Genomic DNA, 26,403 nt, shown 5'->3' with positions numbered 1-26,403 from the left:
TATTCTACATACGTACTTTTAAACTTGGAACATGTTCAATGATTTTTAAAGGGTTTTATTTCTTTTATTAATGTCTTGAAATTGTCAAAACTCCTTTAAGTACAAGCAAGGTCTTCTCCTTTTGTAGAAAAATAGAATAACTTTCCCCCGACCCATGTTCAGTATATTAAAGAATTGTCCTTGTAAAAAAATGGGCTAAACGGTACTTTGTATGGATCCCAATAATTACATTTTGTGTAAAATATTCATCCATAAACATGTAGTAGAGTAGAAATATATCCTAAAATGTGAAATAAAATTAAAATTTTGGTAATTAGTTACACTTTATCAGCTCCTCTGATTTGAAATGTTATGCGCATACACATAGTAAGTATTAAGTTGTAGTAATTGTTAATGTATCATTACTCGAAGTTTGGGACAACTAAAGATTTGTGATACAACCCCAGTAGTGTGATGACTGATGAGTATATCATTATTCAGAAATCGACACCAAAAAACTAACTGGAGACATAAAAATCACCCACAAGTACAAAAAACAGAGGACATGCTGATCAACTGCAGACATTTTATTGAACCAAATGTGGATTTTGCAAAACAGACTTGCTCTCCATCACCCTTTCACAAGAGCACAGTGCGACCTGGCCATGGCTTTTGATTTTTTACTGTATTACTTCAGCATCACTACATCTTAACTGTTTATAAATTATTGCATTATAGGAAATTTAAGATTCAAGTGTCCATAACCATAGGTGTGGTAACAGGTGTTTCGGACCACACTAGAAAGCTGGTCAAGTACCAGAGTAGGAAATCACTTAATTGACAAGTAAATCCAAAATTATACGCAACATTACTATCTACCATCATACTTGCACTTAGTAAGCTACAGCCAAATATTACCAGTATTTTGCTTCCCACTCTGGAGGATTCACCTGATCACTTAGTAAACCAAGTCAGCCTTCCACATAACAGGCTTCACTCTGACCAAAGTAAGACCACCACTGAACTCCCATTTAGTTTTAATACTTGGATTGGCAGCAAAAACATTTTAAGAATTGTGCCATTAAATGATTGAGCAAAACAAATTTGCTGGATGGGGTGGTGAAGAAGTACTTTACACAACGTCTGCTCTGTAACCTGCAAGCAGGTAAACAATGCCAGTGGGATATTGAAGCAGACTGAACAGAGGGAGGCTACTTATGCTAGCAAAATACAGACTGACTTTGCAGCAAATGCCTAAACAAAAACCCTTGTCCCCTCCTACCTGCAGCCTTTGTCTCTTATGTACCCACAGGGTTCAAAATTAGCACTATCCAACAGCCAGCAATGCTGGTAAAATATGCAAGTTGCCGGTAAATTGGCTTCACTCAGCCAAAAACAGTACTCTATTGAGCGGCTGGTAAAGTTTGAACATTCACTAGCCAGTTGGATGGTGGACAAAAAAGTTAATTTTGAACCCTGTGTACCCACTTCAGCAGTACACCGTTTTAAAGTCTGACCTTCTACAAACCCAGCCCCCATTCCCATGACACCACTCCAACATATGGAGACTCAACGTTTTATTGAAACACCTTGAAGTACAAAACAAAAATGTTACATGAAACAGTGCCTCTTTTGTTGTGGCACAAGACCTAAAAAGAGGAAATTAAAAAAGGAAATAAACAGGGGAAAAGGAAGGAGGAAGTGTGTGGGAGGGTCATCACCACTCATCCCTGATGTGTGGCGCTGCAGTGGTGTGTCTTTGTGAGAGCGAGCCTGCCCCCTGGTGTTGTAGGGGGGTGGTGGTGTTATAGAATCCCATGTTTGTCAGAGGTAATTCACGTGTTAGCTAATGGGAGCTGGTGGGGTTGCAAGGGGGGAGAGGGGGGAGGAAGAGGAACAGCAGCACATAGGAGGAGAGGGAGTTTAATGGCCTTCTAGGAGAGAAGGGGAGAGGGCTGCTAGCAGCTTCTAGAAGCCGTGGACTTTGAGCTGCTCCTCCTTGGCCAGGTCAATCTGCAAAGAAGAAAACGAGATCAAATAAAGGAAAACAACCTCTGACCTTCAGCCTGTGCCTCACGTCAGCACTGTTCCACATATGCAGGAAACCCCTGTAGAGTCGCACACTTGGGTTAAGTGCTGGGCAAGTGCAGCAAATTCTGTTTTAACATCAATACTTACCTCAATGAGGAACTGGCAGATATTCTTGCGTTGGTCTCCCTGAAGCTGGATCACTTCACCATACTCTGGGTGCTCAATCACTGTCCCATTGCAAGCAAACTTCTGTTAGGGTTTTAAAAAAGCGCAAATACAGTCAGTGTTTACAGGGGCCCGAAAACATCTCCCTGCAGTAGCATTTGGTAAAAGCTGGCAGCATGCTGTAAACAAAACAGTATTAACCACCAACTGAGACTGCCATTTGATTATTTCAGTGGTACCTTCTTGAAGGCCTTGACTAGCTTCTTCTTGTCATAGTCGGTGGCAATGCCCTGGACAGTGGTGAGGGTCTTCCTGCCGTTCCGCTGTTGGATTCTTATGTGGATATAGTCCTCTGTCCCTGCTGGGAGGCGGTCATCACCCTTAGTTGCATCAGCAAAGGGGTCTGGAGGAGGGAGTGGTAATATGGTACAATAAGGACAATAACATTTTTTAAACTGATTGAGCGCAAGAAATCAACATTTAACCTATAAAAGCATATTAACCTAATCTTTTAGTAATTCACGTTGAATGCCGTATTTTACCCGACCGCACTATAAAATCAGGTCTTTATCTCCCCTGTGTTGACATCTGGCAGATCCTTTGGAAGTTTTATTTTTCGGATGAAGAACTGCGCAGACGTACAAGCTAAATATAAGCTTAACAGCTTATTGGAGACTAGCTAGCCTACTGCTGAGCGGCACCACTTAGATGGCAAACAGGATTGGTCATGAATAACATCAGTCATGACACGGCAACTTTCATTTTTAGAGAGTGAATAAAGGCCTAAAAGAGTATAACCAATTGGAATTAATGTTACATGGATTTTTTTTAAAATCAGTAATAGGATTTTCTTGTCGACGCGAACACGTATGAAGAATAAGCTAACGCGTTAGTAGCACAATTCAGGCCTAATGGCGGCAGTTTTAGCAAAGGCCTGCTAGTCGGTTAAAATCATGACGCCAAGAAAATAATGTCAAATTTATACATTTAAGCTACCACGAGTTACAAAGTTAATGTCGAATCGATTACTTTAAGGATCAAGCATTATAATAGTCAAATCCTCTAAAAAGCGGAAAAAAACTCGACGCAAGCACGAAGCTTGACGGTTAGCTTAGCTGGCACTCGCCCTTCCCCCACCTTGTCTAACGTTACCGGTTAGTTTGATATAAATGACTTACCAAAAGTTTGGAGGTTCTGGATATCGGACATACGATAAGATTTGCTTTCCTTTCGGATACTGACTTGGTTATCGAGCAGTTCGTCGGCTAACTTTGACTTTTTTTGTCGTTTCTAGGTTTCGCCTTTTCACAGGGACGGTGCTCTGCTTCAACAGCTTTCACAAAATGGAGCTCTTTCAAGCCGTAACACTGGAAAACAAGCCTATATAGCCCCACCCCGAAATTAACGTCAGCACGTTGAAGACGTTATAAAGAGACGTCATCGTCAGCCACGCCCTGTTATTGCTCAACTCTACTGGAAAGGTGATGTCATCATGTCATAATTTTGGGACAGGAACATTACCTAAACTAACCAAACAAAACGTTTTTGGATATATATTTTTTTAATGCAGTCTCTGGAACATGCTAATAATAAGAAAAATGTATCTACCATCATTATAACCAATTATTTGGTGATCTATCTAGTATTTAATTTTAAAATACTGTCTATTTTTCTTTTTCTTTTTTACTTTTTCGTCTTCTCCTTATTTATTTTACTGTCATCTGTCTTTTTAGACGTTATGTGAAATATATGATGTCTGACTTTGTATCAACAAGGTTGGTATGGAATGCAGAATGTGCAAAATATATACTGTATATATATATATATATATATATAAATCTCACTTAGGCTAGTAATACACAGTGTAGAAATACTCTGTTACAAGTAAAAGCCCTGCAATTAAACTCTTACTTAAGTTAAAGTATATAGCACTTTTTCTAGAATGATCCAAACTTAATTGTATTTAATGTCTGTGGATTCTGCAATAATACCCTACCGAATCTTGATATGAATGATGAACACTGAAAAGAACATCAGCTGCCTTTACAAGACAAATATGGCCAGTTTTTCAGCCTCGTAAGTATATTTCATATACAGTACTACTAAGTCAGCTAATTTTCAGTGGGGAGACCTATATCAAATATAGCTCTTAAAAATGAAAGTGGTGTTTCCTTTTTGCTAAATTGCAAATAAAAACGTAATCAACATTTTCAAGCAATATATTTATAGGCCTATACAAATTTTGGCGTAAGGATTTGCACTATACATTTTGTATTTGCACTCATCCTACTTTGTATTGCTGCACAGGAATTTCCCTGGGGATAAATGAAGTGGTATTGTATCCTATATCATAGAGGTAGCATAAATAAAGCTGTTAATAATCTAAGCTTTTAGACAACCTCTTCCTCCTACTATCACTAGTAATATTAGTTGTTTGCATTTTAGTTATCCACACTTTCACTGCTGTTTTTGAAGGGACGGATTGCAAACACGATTCAAGAGCTGAATGCTGATATTCTTACCAATCATTCTTCAGCTCTCTAAAATATGGTTTCCTATGGAAAAAATGTGGAATGGACAGTACAGACGTTTGTGTTGACAGAATGCTACTTGGACAGAAATTTAATCTAGTCAGTTTCTAAGGTGTGGTGCTTGCTGCTTTCACGCAAAGGGCAGTTATTGCCTCTTAAAAAACTAAATGTCTAAATGTCACTGTTGTCCTGTTGTTTCCCCGTCATAATGTATAACAACATCAGTGCTTTCACATTTCACTGTTTCAAAGCACAACGGCTATTCCTGTGCAATGGCTATTTTGATTTTATGGTGTATTTACTTCCAAAATATCACACAGCTAAAAGGGTTTTAAAATGTTATTTCAGCAAAAATGTTATGAAGCACCATCTACACAACACTCTGCACACATTTATCATGGTAGAATGTGGAGAAAGCAATATTTGGCAGGGACACACATTGGATGATTGGGTCCTCTTGAAGTGACAATGTTTTTTAAACACACATGAAAAAATAGAGATATTCTGATATAAACATATCAGAATAATCAGAGTCAGTTTTATTGCCAAGTTTTCACATAGGAGGCAAAGAATTTGCCTTGGTGTTTAGAATAGAATAGAATAGAATAAATCTTTATTTTCCACCAGGGTGGACATTTTTCTTTGGCTCACCAGACATACAAGACAGATAAACATACAGACAACATCTCAGACATAACAGTTGAGTATAAAAAATAATATGAAAAAAAAAAAATATATATATATATATATATATATATATATTATATATCAGGATAAAACAGAATAAATATGCTTAAATTCATTAAAATAGCAGCTCAATTTGATGTTGTCACTTGGTTTGGTTGAGGATACTAATGGCATTTGGAATAAAGGATTTTTTAAAAACACTTTTTGCCAGAGGCACTCTGAAGCGCCTCCCATACTTCAGGAGCTCAAACTGGCTGGAAAGAGGGTGTGTACTATCTGCAGTGATTTTCCTAGCTTTCTTCCTCATTCTGTCAGTGTATATTTGGGTTTTGGCGCATTACAGTAAACATAGGACTTAAGAAGGAGAGTAAGCCTACTGAAAAAGTCAAGGATCATAAATAGAAAGGAGAAATATATTTTGGCCACCAAATAACCTACACCCTTCTTCAGCTACCTCACCTATAGCAAACAGAATGTTTGAATGAATAATCTTCAATAAGCCTTGTTACAATTGTTCAAGTCCAAAGACCAGAGCTGCAGATTGTGATGATTGGAGTTGGTAAAAGTGCAACAGGAAACACCATCCTGATGAAAAGGGCTTTCCAGTGTCTGATATCTTCTTCCTCAGTGACACAGAAGTGCCAGATAGAAAAAGGAGAGTTGGATGGACAGAATCTGGTTGTTGTTGATACTCCCGGTCATTTTGGAAGCACAAAATCTGACTTGCTTGGTTTGTCTGATAAAGTGATGGAGAAGATCAAGAGGTGTGTGTCGCCTGCTTCACCGGTTGTGTACCTGGTTGTGGTCCAGCTCGGCAGATTCACACAGGACAAACAGCAAACGGTGAAACTAATGCAGAGGGCCTTCGGCAAAGAGGCAGCCCATTACACCATGGCCCTGTTCACTCGAGTAGATGATCTGAAGACAGAGGGACGTTCCATAGAGGAATTAATTGGAGCAGATCCAGCTCATGCGTGACCTCATCAGTGAATGTTGTGTGGGATACCATGTTTTTGACAACAGAGAATCAGATCCCTCTCAAATTATCGAGCTACTGCAGAAGATCAACAGCATGGTGCAGAGAAACGGAGCAATCGGCTGCACCACTGAAGCTGATGGAGTCCTCCAGAGAGAAAAACTAGAACTAGAAGCAAGAAGAGAAGCTGAATGACAATACACTCATTGCGGCATTGCTTACTGGAGCCATATTATTATTATTAGCCTATATCTTGATAAGACCAAACTAAAGCCACACTCCCTTTTAAATGCTTTTGTACAGTTATTATTCAGAAATAATACACACCCTGTTAAAGTCCCTATTGGGTCGAAATGATGCAGTGATGGAGGAAGTATTCCGATCTTTTACTTCAGTAAACGTAGTAATAAAAATACTCTGTTACAAGTAAAAGTCCTGCATTCAAATTTGACTAAGGCCCTAAGTAAAAGTACAAAGTGTTAGCATCAGAATATACTTAAAGTAACAAAGGTATAAGTACTCATTATGCAGAATGGCCCATTTCAGAATAATATATATATATATATATATATATATATATATATATATATATAAAATGATGTGTTCATCACGTATACGACGTAGCGAGCTCAGAGGGTAATGTTGCAGCTGGTAAAGGTGGAGCTAAAGAAAGGAGGAGCTAATTTTAATGATTTCATACTGGGTAGCTTGATGTTGATTTTATTTTGAATTAATAATCAGAATATTGCAATATAACAAAAGCAGGGACAGTACAATACTTTCCTCTGAGATGTAGTGGACTAGTATAAACATCAAATGGAAAGTACAAGTACCTTACATTTAAGTCAATACTTGAGTAAATGTAGGCCTACCTAGTTACTTTCCATTACTGAAACTATGTTTTGCTTGTTGCTACTTGACGGTGATGTTTGACCTTCATTCGTCAGAGTTTGTTTTCACATTCATCAGCTGAAAGTTTCTCTGTGCTCACCTTAAATTCAGTTTAACACCTAGACGTACCTGCAGGTTTTTAATGACATCACTACTGCCTTGGAGCCAATCATGGTCCAGCATGCAACTTACAAGTGTGATGTGAAAAGTTGAAGAACTCATACAGCACACAAACACTGAAAAATGGACTTTTCAGGGAAGTATACAGGAGACATCTTGTGTCCTTTTAACCAAAAATATGTACATGATTATGGATTTTTCAATGAGATGTAATTTTAACTAGTCCGAAAACCATATGAAACATGATTTATTATTCCAAACATGTCATGTTACATGAGTGTAATTCACTGGGCTGCCAAACATGAGGGGTATTTGAGAGCGAGATTTAAAAATGTTTTTCAGCTTGAGGGTGAGGGGTGTTCACAAATATCCTACAGAGAAAGGGCCAACTCTAATGCAACATCTGGCTAATGTTCATATTTTAATTTACATTAAAAAAGAAAAAGAACAAGATTAAAAACAGCACAAAACATCATATTTGAATTAATGGAGTCACAAAGTTATTTTCCTTAAAACACTGAATTATTTGGGTGTATCTCAATTAATATTATATTACTATTTTTATTTTATTTTTTTCGTACTTTCTTGAGTCAGTGCAGAAGGGCAGTGTTTGTAATTGTGGGAAATACATTCATTAAAACAAGATCAGTTATTGCTTCTCTTCATACTTTAGAAGGCATACTTCTTTCAGCACTGCTTGGCCTTTTTTTATTTTAGAATGAAATGAAAGTAATTCCACAGGGGGCGCCAGAGGAGAGGTGAGACAATAATATCAAGACTTGAGATATGGACACTCATATTCTACAAAAGAACTCAATAAATAATGGGTTAGTGTTGATTACTATTTCAATAGCCTATTTCACAGCACTGTGGAGATGTGGAGGTCTGGCAATGCAAGACTATTATTTCAGTATCTGGTCAGTATACAAATCAATATGATTGAGAAGATTTTTTTAAATTAATATAATTATGAATATTATAAACACTAGACATTCTGATCCAAATTCCATACCAGATGGTGGCGGTAATGCACCCAATCTAAGTATAACTGGGCAAAAAAGAAACTAAAAATGAACAAGGGGGCGCCAGTGTTGTATTAAGAGAACGTTAAGGGATGCCAACTGCCGTAAAACCCTAAAGAAGAAGTAGAAGAATAAGAAGGGGGCGCCAGTGAGGCATATGAGACCGAGGAGCGCCTCATTTCTAAAGCAGAAGAAGTTCACTCGCTGGTTTGGTTTTGGGCAGTGAGTTGAACGCGAGGCAGACCGACTTGTGCGGAAGAAGTCGCTTATTTTTGCGGTTTTTGATCCCCAAATACCCGACAGACGAGGCAAATCCATTTTAATTACACACTCGTGTGTGTGCGCTCGGACTTTTACAAACAGGTAGGCTCTATCGTAGCCGAGATATAAAGTGTTTTGAGAAAGGCTGCTAGGCCTCACAGGTTAATCACCATGAGTTACGGTAGGCCTCCGCCAGACGTCGACGGCATGACTTCCCTCAAAGTGGACAACTTAACGTACCGAACTTCGCCCGAAACCCTCAGACGCGTGTTCGAAAAGTATGGCCGTGTAGGGGACGTGTATATTCCCCGAGACCGTTACACGAAAGAAAGTCGGGGTTTCGCTTTTGTGCGGTTCCACGACAAACGTGACGCCGAGGACGCAATGGACGCCATGGATGGCGCGCTCCTGGATGGACGGGAGTTGCGAGTCCAGATGGCCCGCTACGGCAGACCCCCCGATTCTCACTACGGCGGTAGTGGTGGTGGTGGCGGCGGTGGAGGCGGCGGCGGAGGAGGTGGAGGAGGCCGGCGCGGAGGGCAGACCAGGAGGTACGGCGGCCATGGACGCAGAAGCAGAAGGTAAGAATAAGCGCGTAACAGCTTAGCTAGTTAGATAGCCCTTTTGTATAGACGCAGTCCGTTTCCAGACTCCATTGAAGAATTTGCCTTTTCAGAGTTGCCTTGGTCAATTGACCAACACACTTTGAGTTAAAGTATTTTTGCGAATCCACTCAACAATTCGGCACAGATTGCATAAAACGGTTATGAAATTTTTACCGAAGACCTTTGAGGCCGCCTTTTCCAATAGAAGCAACTGATCCATAACTGTACATCTGACCTATTCTTTCAGTTATGTACTTATGTTTGAGCCTCCCTTTCTGTTGGAGACTAGCAGCAACATCTTCAGGAACAACAGCTTTTCAGAATCAGAAACTGTTTATTTCCAAGTAGTTATGCAGATAGAAAAAATGCAATAGAAAATGAAAAATATATATACGCAGCAACATAGGCTATCTGTTATGCAAGTATACAGTTGCAGGTATTCAGTTGGTGTTCTTTTGGGATGTAGTATCTGCTAATGCCAGCTGTTTGTTTAATCATTTAATGAAAAGGTTAGCAAGCCTAAATGAAGTCTGTATAATATATCACATTTCACTGAGTTCAGTGCCAGCTGTTTTCACATCGTAGATGATAACTCAACCCACTGAATGTATTCAGCTCTTCCCCCAGCCCGAGACACAGAAGACGCAGCAGGTCCCGCAGCAGGAGCCGCTCTCGTTCCCGAAGCCGATCCCGCTACAGCAGATCCAGGTCCCGCTCCTACTCCCGATCCAAGTCTCACTCTCCCAGGAACAAGAAGGCCAAGTCCCCGTCTCGTTCCAGATCTAGATCCAGGTCCCGCTCCAAGTCTAAGTCTAAGTCCAAGTCCAAGTCCAGGTCCAGAAGCCCTTCCTACAAAAGAGGTTCCAGGTCGAGATCTAAAAGCCAGCCCAAGTCAGCAGCAGAAAATGGAGGCGAAACCCCGTAGAGCTCAGCTTCAGGTGAGTTTTGACAAGATGTCACTGTTGCACAGGCAATTAGAGATTTTTTTTTATATATATATATATATATGTATTTTTTTTTAGTTGTTTAGTACCAGGATTGGAGACAGACTAGGTAAAATGCGTCTGTAGCTGCTAAGTTTATCCCCTACAGCAGCCAATTTAGCAGGTATGCTGACCATTTTAGAATAATACCATCTAGAATAGTTACGTACAGTTGAATGTAGTTTTTAATAACCGCAGTTGCTCAAACAAAGACCCATTTTCTTTGCCCCTGTAAAGATGCATATTGGGTGGTCTTTTTTGATCTGCAACTTCAATTCTTGAACTCAGTTACATTTTTCTGTCATACGCAGTGCTCATCATTTTTATTGAATACTAAGCGAAGTGTTTTTTTAAGAACAGTTCTGTAAACCAAATCTGGAATTCTTTCCTTCCCAAGCTGCGGCATCCTGTTTGCTAAAGTGGAGTTTGAGCTGAGGCAGTATGAGCAGTTAGAAGGTGTGTGGTGAGCTGCCCACAGGCCGCCTGCTGCTGGTGAGGGTTTCTGTGCAGCAGGGTGGAGGCAGGCAGTGTTGGGGTTTGGTGTTGAGGTACGTCTGTCGGTGTCCGGCATTGAACATAAAACTGTCCTCCAGGCCTCGTCCCGGGCCGGGGGACGCTGGTGCTTGAGGGGCACTGAGGTTTGTCCAACTCTACTCCCATGTCAGTTTGTTAGTTCCATTCATCTTTTCTTGTACCACATTTTCAGATTAAAAACCGTAGGCTGTAGTTGGGAAAGAAGGCCGTAATCAGATAGGCTTTCCGTGTCCTGCAACATTCAGCTTTTATACATCTCCAATTTAAAAAAAATAAAAATAAATAAATAACTAAATGAATGCCGATGTATCGCTTGTCAACAGGAATCCCCCGAAAACACGCCAACCTTACAAAGCAATTCAGTAATTTTGGTTCGCTCATTGTGGTCCGGCAAAGCTCAACTTATTCAAATTCACAGTCCACCGTTATTCATCTTTTTAATCATCTAAACTGCTTCCTGTAGGCCACTGATTAATCAGTTGCAGAATTTTTTTCTTCCAAGTCTTGTAGTGAAACTTGGGCCTGTGACCAGGGCTGCAACTACAATAATTATACTGTCCTTACTGATTTAATCTGATAAGTATTTATTTCAATTTAATTGTTTGGTCTCAGAAGATGCTCAACATGTCCATCACAAGTTCCCCCTTTTTTTTTTTTTTATTTAAATGTCGTCTTTCATCCGACCAACGGCCCAAAACTCAAACATTCAGTTTACAATATGAAAAGGCAGCCAATCCTCACATTTGTGACGCCGGTACCAGAGAATGCATTCCTGCTAAAAACGACTGAAGTGATTTTAAACGGTCAAAATATTCAGTTGATTGTATTAATTGTTTCAGCACTGTGTTCATCAAAACCACCAGGAGCAGGGCGTCCTGGTGGAAAAGAGGTTTAGGTGCTGACCATGAACTGCAATGTTACAGGTTTGAGCGCTTGTTGCCATTTCTAGTTGACTGTCTAATAAAGGCATAAAATGCACAAATAATACTAGAAGAGAACCAAAAAAAAACAGGAGCTTTACATGTAGAACATCTGCAGACAAATTTGCAGGTGTGTGCAAAAAGGTCCTCTGTGATTACGGCCAAAATATGAAATTAGGATACAAGTTTAGGCTTTGATGTAGATAATTATAATAATCCCTTTCAGTGGAACTAAATGTTACCATAAAATAAGCCCAGGTCGAATGCCTTATGTATACAGTCAGTTAGGTTTTTCACAAATGTGCACAACTGACTGATAATAGATTTATTTTTTATTTTTTCAAAAGAACAATATCAGTCTGATTTGACATGACTGGTTCTTGGTGTTCTGTACTAACTATTGCTGTTCTGACAGTTTTCAGGTGAAGACTGAAAGCTTCAAGTCCAAGACTGGCTCCAACGCAAGCAACAGTGTCCTGCTTTAAAAGGTTATTATTGTGTCTTCCATGTTTTGTTTTGGTTTGTTTGATTCATTTTGGCCACAACAAAAAGGCTTTGTCACTTCATTCATGTGCTGTGATATTTTTTTTTTTTTTTTTTTTTTTTTAAATTTTATTTTCATAATGGTTTTAGGAAATCTGGTTCAGTGTGGAGAGGAATTACTGTTCTGACCTGGTTTTGTAACAATCACACAGGATAATGCACAAGTTGCCCCCTCTTCTTTAAGTTCTTCTCCCCGTGGGCCTGTTTAAATAAGCGACTACGTTGTCCAGCTTTCTTTGACTTTCATCGCTTTGTTGAGCCTCACATTGATCCTGGATTACCTTTTGGCTTAAATTTGGTTCCCAACTGACTCAGTCCAGCAATGAATACTTTTACATGAAAGAGACAGACTTCATAATCACAGGCAAGTTTTAAGCTGTTTTTATTTGAGTTAAAAAAAAGTGCTAGAATAATCCTTTTGGTATAATTACTACGGAAAGCAAAGACTATACTAATGTGTAAACGTTTCTAGGGCTGCAAATGGACAATTTTCTTGATTTTAATTTAGTCAAAGTTTTTTGCCTACTCAAAACAATTAAACAATTCTCCAAATTTTTCCTTTTGGATCGCTTTCTTTAGATCGATTTAAATAATTTCAGCTTTTAACAACTGACTGAGTTCTTGTTAATGTTTCACTTTATGGTAAATGTAGTGCTTTCATCCACGTCGAGATCCTGTTGAAATGTAGATTTGTTTTTGCGTCAGCCATGGTGATCTATCGTGGTGAGTGAGCAGCTTCGTGAAAGCCTGAGTAAAGCCCAGATTTAGCTGGCGAGCACGGTTTTAATCTCGCGTTGTGATACAGGCCCGTGGTGTCAACACACAGTCAGGATAGTTGGACACATCTGAAGAAGCCATGTCTTGTTTAGCAAGAGATGCATCTAAAATGACTTAATCCACATCAACCTTTAACCTTTGCTTATTTTATGACTATCAGAGCAAAGATTTCATTAAACTAAAGTAATCCCTCAAAACCGTAATGAAGTGGCTTTCTTACGATCTTTAATTTCTGCAGCTCAGGGTGTCTTTGTTAGACAGGACAGCAGATCATTTTAACTCCTGTGATAAATGTGTTAAATGTAATTGCATATACAGTTTAAAAAAAAAAAAAAAAAAAAAAGTGACTGGGGTGATGTAAAGTCTATCAGTTTGAGGATTGTTTCACGTCAGTCGCATATTTTGAGGTGTATAAGATCATCTCCTTAAATCTTTTGTTGAATCTTACAGGACATCATTTACTGGACTCTGGACAGTGTCTTTTGTTTTTTCTTTGACATTTTTTTTTTTTTTTTAAATCCTAATCCTGCTTGTATGTTTGTTTTGTGCACTAGGCGCAGTTGTGTAGCAGTTGAGTATTGCTGGTTAGCTGTTAAGGTGGCGTGTTGCTCTGCTGAGTGCTTGGATGTATCCAGTATTCTCCAGAATGCTCCTGTGACTACCAGTGGTACGGTTGCTACAGTCTCACCCTTTGTAAGATGAAATGTTTTTTCCCATATGGTTATGGATGACAAATGTAACTTTCATTAAAGATTTGGTGTTTTGTCTAAAATTGTCTCTTTATTACTCACTTATTTTGGGGTGTATATTTACTGCTTACTAGTGGTACTTTGCAACTGCGTGCTTCAGAATTAGATATATAAGCAGAGGTGGAAGAAGTATTCAGATCCTCCACTGCAGTAAAACTACTAATACCACACTATGGAAATACTCTGTAGGATTTTGAAGTCCTGCATTCACAATCCTAAGTAAAAGTAGATTAGGTTTTATCAGCTAAATGCATTTAAGCTTATTAAAGTATTGATTGTGAAGTAAAATGTTCCCTGTCAGTGTCTTCCTATTATATCTGTTTCTGGATTAATATTACTGCTGCATTAATGTGTATGTTGCATTTTACTGCTGTAGATGTTTAAGGTTGTGCTAATTTTAACTCCTTTTTATATACTGTTGGATGGTTTAATCTACAGCAATGCATCATTCTATAAGAGGTTTGTAGTGTCGCTGCCCTGTGAGAACCACATATCTCTAAAAAGTCAACTTTTCATGGAGTCAGATAAATAAGAGTTAAGTTTAAGAAGTAGGAACATTTTCTCAACACAAAAACACTTTATCCTTCAGTTTATCACAAACATTTAAAATCAACACATCTGGAGATGCATGGTTTTCACTGGACAGTAGTAAAAAGTACAATATTTACCTCTTGAGATGTAGTGGAGTAGAAGTATGAAGTAGCATGAAATGGAAAAACTAGGGCCGCACGATAGGACAATATGTGATATGCAATAAAGTTTATGAATACTGCGAAATATATTCTAAACAGATATTTAAGTGTACTCAGCTCTGCATTTCTGCTGCTTTCAGTATTCTGCTAAAATACAACAAACGGATTGATGAATTTAAAATAAAATCATTTACAACATTATTTGTATGAACAAATTGAAAATTGGCACCACTACAAAAAGTGACAGTTGCATTTTAAAGTGCAGTTTTCTACTGAAAAAAAAAAATCTTAGTATCTTTTGCGATATGTTGCAGCCTTTCACGATGTTTATTGCGCCAGTTGATATCGCGATGACGATAAAAATATATATATATATTGTGCAGCCCTAAAATAATCGAAGTACAAGTACCTTGAATAGTACTTGAATTAGGTTTATTGCCAAGTAGGTTTTTACATACAATACATTTGCTTTGGAGTATTGATGTATAACAAACAAGAGAAAATGACTAACAATAAAAACAAGTATTGCAAATATTAAGAGACTTAGAATAGAAGAAATTTACAATAAAAATATGTAAAGATACTATAAACATGTCCAATATATATTGGTAATATATATGAATAAAGATGAAAAAGCTGGGCAGTTTTTAGAAGTGGTAAATGTAAATTGCCAACAAGAAAAATAAAACATTTTTTAGGAGGTATTCTTAGACAATCATTCATTACATGGCAACGTGTTTATTATCTAGTGTTCAGGCCACAGACTTTACAGTCTATGGTTCAGGCGTTGTTTTATTTCATACCGGAAGTAGTTTTACTTGCTTGCTAGCTGTCGTAGATATATCATAGATTGTATATAAGAAGATATATATATATATATATATATATATATATATACTGTCAGTATATATATATCTATGGCTAGCTGTAGCGTACAAATTATATTAGCGTTACCTCAAAACATTAATAGCTTCGGGTTTCAAATTCGAAAGGATTTAAATGAAGTTATTAACAAATGTGGTTTAAATTTTAAATTATGTCTCGGAAGTTAAAAAAAAAAACTAACCGGACGTTCTATTTTTAGCTATTTTTTTTTTTTTTTTAAATATAATTTGAGTTTTCATTCTGATCTATGTGCCTTGTATTTTAAGAGGTGTTTATTGACGTCGTGGTTTTTCTCTGCCTTCGTGTTTGTAAATGAATCAACATAGATAAAATAAAAAAAAATAAATAAAAAATAACAAGAAAAACCGGAAGTAGAATCCATTTTGCATAAACAGACTAAACAAAACTGGATTGGTTTAAGCAGATTCGCTGTTGGTGCATTCTTTTTCGTTCAACGTTTTGTAAATCGACGATTTTATGTTAAAAAAAGAAAAAAAGCGGCTACCTAACGCTACAGTCAGCTGATTCATTCACATGACTGTCCTTTCTAGTTTTGGACCTGTTTAGTGTTTACCGGTGAGAAGTCGCCATAGAATCTGTTTTACACGACGGGACGGGACCATGATGTCAAAGTTAGTTTAGAAACCGCACGGAGAAGAGAACTAGCTGAGGATATCGGGGACTTCCACAAAGAGCTAACTAATAACAACACTCTTGAGTCCACACAGAGGAGCAGTCAAACCGGTTAGCTAAGCAGTTTCAGCGTTGTTGGTAAGTTGTTTTCTGTGTCAAATCTCGCAGCCGACCTAAAGACACCTCTGTCTCTTGCCATCAGATATTGTTTTGATCATTTCCTCTTCGGTTTAAGAAAGCTGTCATTTAAATGTCCCGTTGCTTATAGTTAGACATAATATCTGATAAAAAAAAATACACATTTATAGGTGTACGATCCACTTCATAATTGCATACAGTCTATTAACCAACTAACATTTCTTTTAAAGCCAACCTTTAGATAACGTTAGTCATTTTTTTTTCTAGGTTATCCACCAAATTCCATGAGATGGATGGTGGAGAATGTAGGTTTATTGTCTCAGGGAATGTACAAATATCCAGCAAAATGAGTCCAGAGGGGAAGAGGCTGTTCAACATCGTTGTCCTAGGCTTCGGCTTTATGTTTATGTTCACTGCTTTTCAAACATGTGGCAATATAGAGGTAGGTTGGATATACCAATGCACATCCCATATTGATCCCACATAACTTCAGATAAGATAAGTCTTCAGTCCTAAACTGTCCTCTTTCTGGATCTTCACAGCAAACCGTTATCAAGAGCTTCAATAACACTGAGTTCCATGGCAGCGGCTACACAAGGTAGGTATCCTTAGATTATGTTTTATTAAATGTTGGTTTTCATCTGATGCTACAGTACACACTATCTGTGCAGATGTTAGAGTGAGCACAACATGTTGTAGACTTTCTCAGCACCCATACAGACCTGGTGGCACCTTCTATAATCAAAATCTGTCGTACTCCTTGAAATCCTTGAAGGGTAATTAAATCTTAGGTAAACCATTTTAGAGAACAAATGTTACTCTGAGTTGCAAGAAACATCCTTCATGCAAGCGTACCGTCAAGACTTATAGACATTTTTCAAATTGGGACTCCTTATCCAACCCACCCCAGCACCATAGACCTTTGTATGGGCCCCCCTGGGCCTTGGGTGAGGGTCATCTGTACCCTTTGACCCCCACCCTGACAGCTGGCATAGACTGTATGTATGGACGGCTGGCCTGTCTACATGACCTTAATCTTACCACTTAAAATAATAAGGAAAATATTTGAATGCACGAGGGAAAATCCATCCCCCAAAACGCATTTTTTTTTTTTGCATAAATCACAAAGCATCTCAAGTTCTCCATGGGCTGTATAGTGTACACATTGCCCTTTATTGTACACATTAACTGTCCTGCCGTCTGTCACTTGTAGCATGGCCATCATCTATGGAGTTTTCTCTGCATCCAACCTGATCGCCCCGTCAGTGGTGACTGTCATTGGACCGCAGCTATCAATGTTTTTCAGTGGGCTTTTGTACAGGTAAGCTTACAATAACTAACACAACCCCTGCCGTGTCCCTTTTGTGCAAATTCAGACTTCTAATGTCTCCTAATGTTGTTTTCTACAGCGGCTACATAGCCATGTTCATTTACCCGTACACGTGGAGCTTCTATACAGCGTCTGTGTTGGTTGGAATAGGAGCAGCAGGTAAAGAGACATTATCTAATGACCACTTCTAATAAGGGAACAAGCCTTCTCCACGTTTGTTCCTTCTGATCTTTCCTTTTTGCGTTTTAAGTCTTGTGGACAGCTCAGGGAAATGTGCTGGCCATCAACTCCACTGATGACACCATTGGAAGAAACAGTGGCATATTCTGGGCGCTGCTGCAGTTCAGGTGAACATATAACCAGCATGTACCTTAAATCTAGTTTAATGGAGAACTGTGTTTGGTGTACACCTTGAGTTCTGAATGCAGAATTTATTTCATCTCTCTGCAGCTTATTCTTTGGAAATCTATACATATACTGTGCCTGGCATGGACACGTTCATATAACAGGTAAGAAGCAAGCTGTATTTGATCTAATCTCTGCCACATGTATTTGTTGCTTTTCATCGAGTTCAGTTCCCATGCGGACTTCTCATAAGGAGTTTTATTTTAAGCGTGTGACTCATGGTGTGTGTCTCAGACAAGGACCGCCAGACGGTGTTCATCTCTCTCACGGTTATCAGTCTGGTGGGTTGCTTCCTCTTTTTTCTGATCCGGAAGCCTGACCCTGAACCCACTGCTCCCTCCGAGCAGTCGCAGTCGCAGTCTGAATCCTCAGAGAGCTTCTCCGCAGCCAGGTGAGTGTTCTCAGGAGTCATGGAAAAGTCCCGGAAAATGACAAACTTCATCAAAAATGTCCTGGGAAATAGGATAAGTTGTCCCTAAAGTTTTAAATGTGCAACAAATCACGATCAGGTTTCTGTATAAACTTTCATGGATTTAAAGATGATTTTTTTTTTGTCTGAGGTCAGGGACAAGGTAAATAAGAACCTGGATGATATCCTGTTTAGTCTTCAGATGATAAATCGGGCTCAACAGTTTGAAGATCAGAGACTGAAACCCTGAAATTAAATAACCCTGTAGTTAGACTTCAAGTGCAAGCTTCAGACATATTAAGTGATAATACAAATACAATAAGGAGCCACTCAATGCTGAATGGGGAGGATATTATCATATTATTGTTATATTATTATAAAGACCACAAAGTGTGAAGCTTGGCGCTTATCCTCCATCAGCATCAAGACGTTGTGCTGATGTGTCTCTAGAAATAAAGAGAAAGCAGGAAGTGACGTAATAAATGTCACAACTTAAAACCATAAATACACATATACACTAAAGTATTGCGCTAGTGATCTTCAGACATAATAACAATGATGATAATAATAGCATTAATAACAATATATTTATTTATTTAGCACTTTTCAAAACAGATGTTACAAAATGCTTCACAAGACAATAATAGCAGATAAATGAAGCAAACTACAACAAAACAATACATTACGGTAACTAGTAAGTGATAAAACAAGGTGATAAAATATATATATATATATATTTATTTTTTTATATAGTATAATATGCATAGTATACATAGTGTGTGTGTATATATATATATATATATATATATATATATATATATATATATATATATATATATATATATATAGAGAGAGATCTTCTAATACCGATACCAGTATCAGAAAAGCCTCCGATACTGCCTAAAATGCTGGTATCGGCAAGTACTGGAGTTTATGCACCGATCCGATACTACGTAATTTAGCCTCGAAGAAAATGTACTTTAACGTAGTTTATTTATGTTAATTTTCCATTATGACTCGCCGTCAAACTAGATAAAAGAAAGTTCTATGGCATTCATTGTTTGCGTTTTTGTTCATGTTTCACAAAAAGTTTAACCAGGCCGTACAACAATGACAACGATCCTGTCACATCCATACAGGGATAGAAGTATACAGCTGTTAAAACATAATAAAATATATGTTGTTTTTAACACAATGGTATCGGATCAGTACTCAGTATCTGCCGATACGCACGTTCAGGTAACGGAATCGGTATCGGGAAGGAAAAATTATTATTATTATTATTATTATTATTATAAGTATTGGAACATCTCTAATATGTATGTACATACAGTGTATATATGTATGTATGTATGTATGTATGTATGTGTGTATATATATATCTCTATCTCGCCACCTTGATGGCTGCAATAAGTTCAGTTTCCCACAGCTTTAAGTCCATTGAAGAGCGTCCCTGTTGAATTAAATGTGTTGCACAATTGCAGGGTACGATTTATTCTGTCTGATGTATAATTTGGCTCCCAAAGACATCTGTGGATTCCAAGATATGTTGCGATCAGCACAGCTGTGATAATTGACTGCACAGGGACTCTGGAACTCACCACTGATCAGAGATATTTATTACATCATCGCTGTTAAGCTGGGGGCCCAGGATGTGTAGCAGGGCCCCTGCTTGAGACTCTTTTATAAATAACAGACTTCCATTATAAAACCCTGGAAATGTCCTGGAGAATATTTTTTTAAAAGACAGATGGGAGCCCCGGCCGTTCCCACTAGGAGCAGGAATGATTTTTTATTTTTTTTTTCAGTGGAACAGTACTGGGCGAGACAGGTGACCTTTCACTGTAAATGCTATCCTTTGTTGTCTTTTCCACATTTGTCTTTGAAACTGCTGTGATACAGTCGCCACGACAACCCAGTCCGGTTTAGGGATGAGTTGGAAGTTAAAAGTGAAAGTGTCCAAGAAAAGACATGAGCCTGTGAAATGTTAAGGGGAAAAATATCAATTCAGTGTATATATATATATATCTCAGCATCATAATGTCTTTCCCTCTTTGCAGCTCTCCTGACGTAGGCCTCTGCTCACAAGCTCTAGATGCTTTTGGTAAGTTTCTACTGAAATCACCTCCACTTCATGAGCCTCTAACCTTTAGTGTAACACGTGTTAACATCCACCTTGTTTTCTGCAGTGAGAGCGTTTAAAATGTTTGGCACCAAAGAGATGCTGCTGCTGAGCCTTTCCATAGCATACACAGGTGGGTGAGATGATGAGACGATGTGTGCAGGTATGGAGCATGAGTTTAAATTTGGAGTTTGGAATCACGCATTGTTCTGTGTCTGCTCTGTCAGGCCTGGAGCTCACGTTCTACAGCGGGGTGTACGGGACGTGTATCGGAGCCATGACACGCTTCGGCCAAGATGCAAAGAGTTTGATCGGCATCTCTGGCATTTGCATCGGCGTAGGCGAGATCCTAGGTGAGTCCTCCGTGTCCTTTATTTACCTTATTCCTGACAGTGGTGGAAGAAGTATTCAGATCCTTTACTGCAGTAAAAGTACTAATACCACACTGAGAAAATACTCTACTACCTGCATCCAAAACCTTACTTAAGTAAAAATACGTAAGTAGTATCAGCTAAATGTACTTAAAGTACTTAAAGTAAAAGTATGTATTGTGCAGTAAAATGTTCCCTCTCATTGTTTTCCTATTATATCTGATGTTTCTGGATTAATATTACTGCTGTAGATGTTTATGGTTGTTGTGCTAATTTTAACTCCTTTATTTACTGTTGAATCCGTGTATCAATCGTTTTTTCAAATTACTATACAAATAAAATACATACAATTTTGAAAAACGAATGAACAAATAATACACAGATTTAGTTGGCTAGTTTAATCTACAGCAATGCGTCATATTCTATAAGTTCATCATATGTTTGTAGCGTCGCTGTCCTGTGAGAACCACATACTATCTCTAAAGAGTCAACTTTTGATGGTGTCTTTGTGACGATGCATTTTCCACCGGATCCATGAGGCTTTCACAAAGCCTATCGCAAACATTCAACATCAACACATCTGGAGATACATGGTTTTCACTGGACAGGATGGGGGTGAAAAACTGTCATCTGAAAAGTAACTAAAGCTGTCAGACAAATGTAGTGGAGTAAAATACACAGTATAAAGCTGCAGAAAATGGATACTGGAAATATGGAGGATAAAGAGGATAATGGAAAATGAATATCCCGAGTAAAGTACAAGTACATTTTTTAAATTTGTACTTTGCTTGAATCAGAATCAGGTTTATTGCCGAGTAGGTTTTTTACTACGTTGTCACATGAAAGCACTACAGAGAGAACGAGGAAATGACGTGATGAATGTCATGAGGCAGCAAATGATTTATTTCCTTCCTCCCTCTGCTCCGTCCGTCCAGGAGGGGGCGTGTTCGGAATGCTGAACAAGTGCAACCGGTTTGGGAGGAACCCAGTGGTGCTGCTGGGGCTCATCACTCACTATGTCGCCTTTTATCTGATTTTCCTCAACATTGCCAGCGACGCTCCTATCGCACCGGAGCCAGGGACAGATCTGCAGGCATACATCGACCCCAGGTACAAAGACCACAGCAGGGGGCACTGTTCACACCTGAGGGGTAGTTCCACTGGTTCCCCTAGGTTTTGTGGAAGACTTAGGTGCACGTATTTGCACGTGAGGGGGTTTAGGGGTCCTCCTAAGAAGGAAGGAAGTTTATAAATAAATCTGACTTGTGGAAATATATCCCTCTAGATTAGCCCGGTCCTGATCAGGATAGTTTTTAGGCTGAACCAGTCAATCTGTCACACTGAAACACTATTTCCTCCAAAGTTCCTCTTTCCTGCTGCACTGTGAACATGAGTCAGTTGACAGTTCACGTCAGATTGATCATATTTTGTCTTGGCCTGCACTATATTCCAGTCAGTTTATTAGAGTTTAAGTTTGGCTGTAAAATAAGACTTTATTGATGCCACAATGGGGAAATTCACTTGTCACAGCAGCTCAATGCAGCACATTACACAAATACAAAAATACACATTAAATAGAAATAGAAATAAATATAAAAAGAAAGGAAAAAAAGATAGGAAATAGAACAAAAAATAAGAAGAGAGTAATAAAGGTAATATGTACACTATAAGGACTTATTGTATTTACAGGTGGGAAGAATATATATATATATATATATATATATATATATATATATATATATATATGTATGTATGTATGTATGTATGTATGTATGTATGTATGTATACATACATATATATATACATATGTATATATATATGTATATACATATGTATATACATATGTATGTATATATATATATATATATATATATATATATATATATATACATATGTATACATATGTATATATACATATGTATATATACATATGTATATATATATATATGTATGTATGTATGTGTGTATATATATATATGTATGTATGTGTGTATATATATATATATATATGTATGTATGTATGTGTATATATATATATATATATATATATATATATATATATATATATATATATATATAATATATATATATATATATGTATATGAATATGAATATGAATATGTGATGGCATATTGCACAGGTCATAGTAAGATGTACAGAGTAATAAATAAATAAATAAATAGAATGTGCAGATTATTTTTAAGTGTCGGTCTGATAGAATCAAATTTAAACAAACAAATGTCCAGGAAGGTGTTTATCAGAGATACCAAAAAGGAGCAGATAGCCAATCTAAAGGTAATGAAAAAGTATTTCTGTCATGTGGAGGATGCTTTGCCTCTTGTACAAACCAAGAAGTATTTTCAGGAAAGCCCCGCCACTTGCCACAGTATAAAATAAAAAATAAAAGTCTGAGCTCAGTGCTGTCAACATGTCTCTTTTGCTTTGTTGATTGTAGGGTAATTTTTTTTTTTTCCTGTAATATATTATATATTTCACTCTCTATACCAGAAGTTTAACGTGTGCTGCTGCTGCTGAACATCACAGTTGTCTTTTTTTGTTGTAAATTCATTTGATCTGTGCTTGATTCCTCAGGTCTGTGTTTCAGAGTTCTTAAACCTGATCTTATTAGCTCGGAGTGGCTTTGTGAAACTGTTTAATCCAGATTTAGTTTGATACAACATAAGCCCAGCTTATCCCCCCCCCCCCCCCTCTGATGTTCCTGAATCACTGTATTCATGACTTGATTACATGATCTGATCAGACACGTCTGTGTGTTGTTGCTCAGTGTCGGCGTGGCGTTGTTCTGCAGCTTCCTGCTCGGTTTTGGCGACAGCTGCTTCAACACGCAGCTCCTCAGCATCATCGGCTTCACCTTCCGCGACAACAGCGCCCCCGCCTTCGCCGTCTTCAAGTTTATACAGGTGGGTTTCAGACGCAGCTCACTGGGACCAGGCTGCACGATATGAGGAAAATATGCCATAACGTTGTTGAATATCGCAATCACGATATTCCTTGCAATAAATAAACAGATATTACAGTGTACTCAGTTCTGCATTTATGCTGCTTTCAAAGTGTTCTGCTAAAATACAACAAATTGCTTGTTGAATTTAAAACAAACGAAACGAAAATAATTTCCAACATTCTTTTATTGAACAAATGGAAAATTGAATCAAATATAAAAGGCACCACTTAAAAAAAGAATGACCGTTACATTTTAGTGCAGTTTTTTATTATATCTTCTTTTAACTAACACAAAAAAAATCACAAAAAAGACTGTCTTTTGCGATGTTTTTATTGCGGCAGTTAATAGATAAAAACACGAAATATTGTGCAGCCCTAGACGATCTCATAAAATAGGTTAAAACATGGAATAGAAAATGTGTAAGAAGATATTTGGTGTATCAAGTTATTATTTTGCAGCCACAGAGGATCAGTTTCGCCATAGGGCATTTATACGAGTTTAAATTCCCTTCATTCAACTTCACAATTTAATTGTGACACGTGTTATTTTTTTTTTTGCTGCAGTCCATCATGGCCGCTCTGGCCTTCTTCTACAGTAACTACCTGCTGCTGCACTGGCAGCTGCTCATCCTGGTCCTGATGGGCTTTCTGGGCTGCGTGACCTTCTTTTTGGCCGAGTGGAAGGCCGAGTCCAGGAGGCGAGAATCAGACTACGACAGCATCTGATACTCGTCTGGGGAGGATGAAGAGGACACAGCTGGAGGTGTTTCTCTCTCTCCACAGCTGGAAGAATCAACAAGGGATGATGATGATGATGATGAACTCATCCCAGCCTAACTAAGACTGACACTGTGGTATGTAGAATCCTGGCAGTGGCTGCAAAAACATTAATATCCATCTTTATCTGTAACTAAACTCCAAAGGCATGAGGAGGAACTGTGAGCACACCAGATAATATACAGTATCTCATTTTGGCTTTCTATCTTATTATTTACTGCAAATACATTTGAAAATGAATCCAAACAAATTATGGACATACTTTGAACAGATTTTACTGAGGCATGATAAAGATGTGTTAATAAAAAAAATTTGAGGGCCTGTCAGCAATGATATAAAGAAGGAGGGGGGGGGGGGCGTGGCTAATGCCTCCCACTGCTAGTGCCTGTGTGAAGAAATCCTGAGGAATAACACTGACTTTATTGTGAATCAGCTGTAGATTTGAAGACAAAACCTGACAGCCTGTTTTTTTTAAGAATACATTGCTTAGCTCTCGTGTCGGTACTCCTGCCTGCGTTCTCCAAACTTGGGGCCGTGCCGACCCCCATCTACTGTAGGAAATGCACTATAGCAAAGTACCTTCATAAAACCCCACTTCAAAAGAAATCCAAAGTAACCTTTTAAAGACAGCAAATTGGGTGCCTCAGTTCTTCTGCTATGCTGTTTTTTTACTTCTTGTTCCTTTTATGATGCACCTTCAGTGCTATATAATTGGTTTAGTTGTAATGAGATCCAGATGACTCTGCATTCCAGGAAACCTCACATAATCAGAAGTGGGTGACTGCATTCAGTTCAAATGAAATTAACAGAGTTTGCCAGAAGAAAGGAAAAAAAAACCCACTTCTTTATTTACCTCCTAATAGAATGTTAAAAGGGGAAAGTAGAGGTGACAAGATGGTAAAAGTTTGTTTCACATTGTTGACAACATGCAACAGACTTTTAGTTTAGTTTTAGTTTTTAGCTCGACTCTAGAGATCCAGTCAAGTCGGCCCACCACTTTGGTTCGGAGGGAAATATCTCAAAATGAAATTTGGTTCAGACATTCAACTTCTCTACGAGATTAATTTTAATCACTTTAGTGATGATATAAAATCTTGTAAGTGTCTTAAAGGGGTACTCCAGTGATTAAGTTTTGCTAAAGTTGGAGGACAGAATGGTCAATATTGAAGCAGCAGGAAGGTCGGTCAAGATCCAAAATGCTGATTCCTACACTCCCCATAATGCAATGTAATAATGTCCCATGTGTCTATGTTACGGGCTTACTGTAAAAGGTACCCTGAGGAGTTTTTGACCACTAGTAGTGCTATTCTAGTACAAACATTTAGTGAGAAAAAAGGGGTGAATCTCCCACAAATTGCAACAGAAAATCGGACAGAAAAATGTTTATTACTCATAAAAGTCTCCTCTATCACATATCAAAGGTCCTAAGAAATCCAAGTGGTGGAAAGTATTGAAAAATACTGAAATTGGTGATGCCAATTTCCCATTGCAGCCCATGTTAAGGGGAGACACTGCAGGTGAACAGGGAAAATATTTTAACTAACGGATATCACCATGAAACTTCCCCGGTTGATTACTTATATTAGGACTATCATTTTGTATTGCAAGTCTTCTGAACTTTTATGTTGAATTATGCAAATGAGGCATTGTCTAATTAAATATGTGCTAATTTGCATAAATAACGGTGTTTCAGTATTTTTTAAACTTGGACCCTATTTTCCCCATGCATTGGTGTCTAAGTGACTAATGTGAACCAAAATGTGAATCTGCTGTGTAGACTAGCCAGACCCTCCTCCGCAGCGTTGTGGAGGAAGGTCTGGCAAAGCGAGATTTTAGACACCAATGCATGGGAAAATAGGGTCCATGTTGAAAAATACTGAAACACCATTATTTATGCAAATTAGCA

The 26,403-nt window shown here is 38.1% G+C and overlaps 5 protein-coding genes across 13 annotated transcripts in view; 4 read left to right on the top strand and 1 right to left on the bottom strand.

Annotated features, from left to right (window-relative positions):
- Positions 1–26,403, top strand: part of LOC116063780 (mucin-2-like) — a 126,162-nt gene that overhangs the window by 13,705 nt on the left and 86,054 nt on the right. The window lies entirely within an intron of this gene.
- The window catches only part of LOC116063753 (polyserase-2-like), a gene marked incomplete at its 5' end in the record, with an annotated part of 115,617 nt that overhangs the window by 35,623 nt on the left and 53,591 nt on the right, over positions 1–26,403 (top strand). The gene's annotated exons all lie outside the window — the stretch shown is intronic.
- Positions 552–3,607, bottom strand: LOC116063794 (eukaryotic translation initiation factor 1b). Its single transcript, XM_031318764.2, has 4 exons — positions 3,354–3,607; positions 2,415–2,578; positions 2,158–2,259; positions 552–1,992 (listed from the first exon to the last, which is right to left on the bottom strand). The coding sequence occupies exons 1-4, from the start codon at positions 3,382–3,384 to the stop codon at positions 1,948–1,950; spliced, it is 342 nt and encodes a 113-aa protein (XP_031174624.1). The 5' UTR covers positions 3,385–3,607; the 3' UTR covers positions 552–1,947.
- srsf2b (serine and arginine rich splicing factor 2b) lies at positions 8,569–13,797 on the top strand. Of its 9 annotated transcripts, none has more exons than XR_004108364.2 (5): positions 8,569–9,244; positions 9,884–10,206; positions 10,649–10,799; positions 12,121–12,193; positions 13,580–13,797. XR_004108364.2 is itself a non-coding variant. In XM_031318749.2 (3 exons), exons 1-2 carry the CDS (start codon positions 8,835–8,837, stop codon positions 10,191–10,193), a joined length of 720 nt encoding a protein of 239 aa, XP_031174609.1. In that variant the 5' UTR covers positions 8,569–8,834; the 3' UTR covers positions 10,194–10,206; positions 12,128–12,271. The 9 variants fall into 9 exon arrangements, 3 of the variants coding, with proteins under 3 accessions (XP_031174609.1, XP_031174610.1, XP_031174608.1); XR_004108363.2 differs by having other exon boundaries at positions 10,649–10,889; XR_004108365.2 differs by lacking the exon at positions 10,649–10,799 and having other exon boundaries at positions 12,128–12,193.
- Positions 15,745–25,913, top strand: mfsd11 (major facilitator superfamily domain containing 11). The gene is made up of 14 exons (XM_031318727.2): positions 15,745–16,122; positions 16,390–16,564; positions 16,665–16,720; positions 17,336–17,443; positions 17,532–17,611; positions 17,703–17,799; positions 17,903–17,961; positions 18,092–18,248; positions 20,327–20,370; positions 20,456–20,521; positions 20,616–20,741; positions 21,695–21,869; positions 23,545–23,680; positions 24,285–25,913. Exons 2-14 carry the CDS (start codon positions 16,412–16,414, stop codon positions 24,444–24,446), a joined length of 1,419 nt encoding a protein of 472 aa, XP_031174587.1. The 5' UTR covers positions 15,745–16,122; positions 16,390–16,411; the 3' UTR covers positions 24,447–25,913.

This window comes from Sander lucioperca, chromosome 21 (genome assembly GCF_008315115.2).
Source record: "Sander lucioperca isolate FBNREF2018 chromosome 21, SLUC_FBN_1.2, whole genome shotgun sequence".
Taxonomy (NCBI): Eukaryota; Metazoa; Chordata; class Actinopteri; order Perciformes; family Percidae; genus Sander; species Sander lucioperca.
Note: the sequence above shows the minus strand (reverse complement) of the source record. Positions and strands in the feature narration are given on the sequence as shown.

What these genes read in the sequence shown, in the direction of transcription:
- mfsd11 (XM_031318727.2), top strand. Translation starts at nt 16,412, where the DNA reads ATGGATGGTGGAGAATGTAGGTTTATTGTCTCAGGGAATGTACAAATA. An exon ending in CAGGCATACATCGACCCCAG is followed by an intron (nt 21,870 to 23,544) that starts GTACAAAGACCA and finishes GTTGTTGCTCAG; the next exon opens with TGTCGGCGTGGCGTTGTTCT. An exon ending in CCGTCTTCAAGTTTATACAG is followed by an intron (nt 23,681 to 24,284) that starts GTGGGTTTCAGA and finishes TTTTTGCTGCAG; the next exon opens with TCCATCATGGCCGCTCTGGC.
- LOC116063794 (XM_031318764.2), bottom strand. Translation starts at nt 3,384, where the DNA reads ATGTCCGATATCCAGAACCTCCAAACTTTTG. An exon ending in CCAGAACCTCCAAACTTTTG is followed by an intron (nt 2,579 to 3,353) that starts GTAAGTCATTTA and finishes TCCCTCCTCCAG; the next exon opens with ACCCCTTTGCTGATGCAACT. An exon ending in TAGTCAAGGCCTTCAAGAAG is followed by an intron (nt 2,260 to 2,414) that starts GTACCACTGAAA and finishes AAACCCTAACAG; the next exon opens with AAGTTTGCTTGCAATGGGAC.
- srsf2b (XM_031318749.2), top strand. Translation starts at nt 8,835, where the DNA reads ATGAGTTACGGTAGGCCTCCGCCAGACGTCGACGGCATGACTTCCCTC. An exon ending in CATGGACGCAGAAGCAGAAG is followed by an intron (nt 9,245 to 9,883) that starts GTAAGAATAAGC and finishes GAATGTATTCAG; the next exon opens with CTCTTCCCCCAGCCCGAGAC.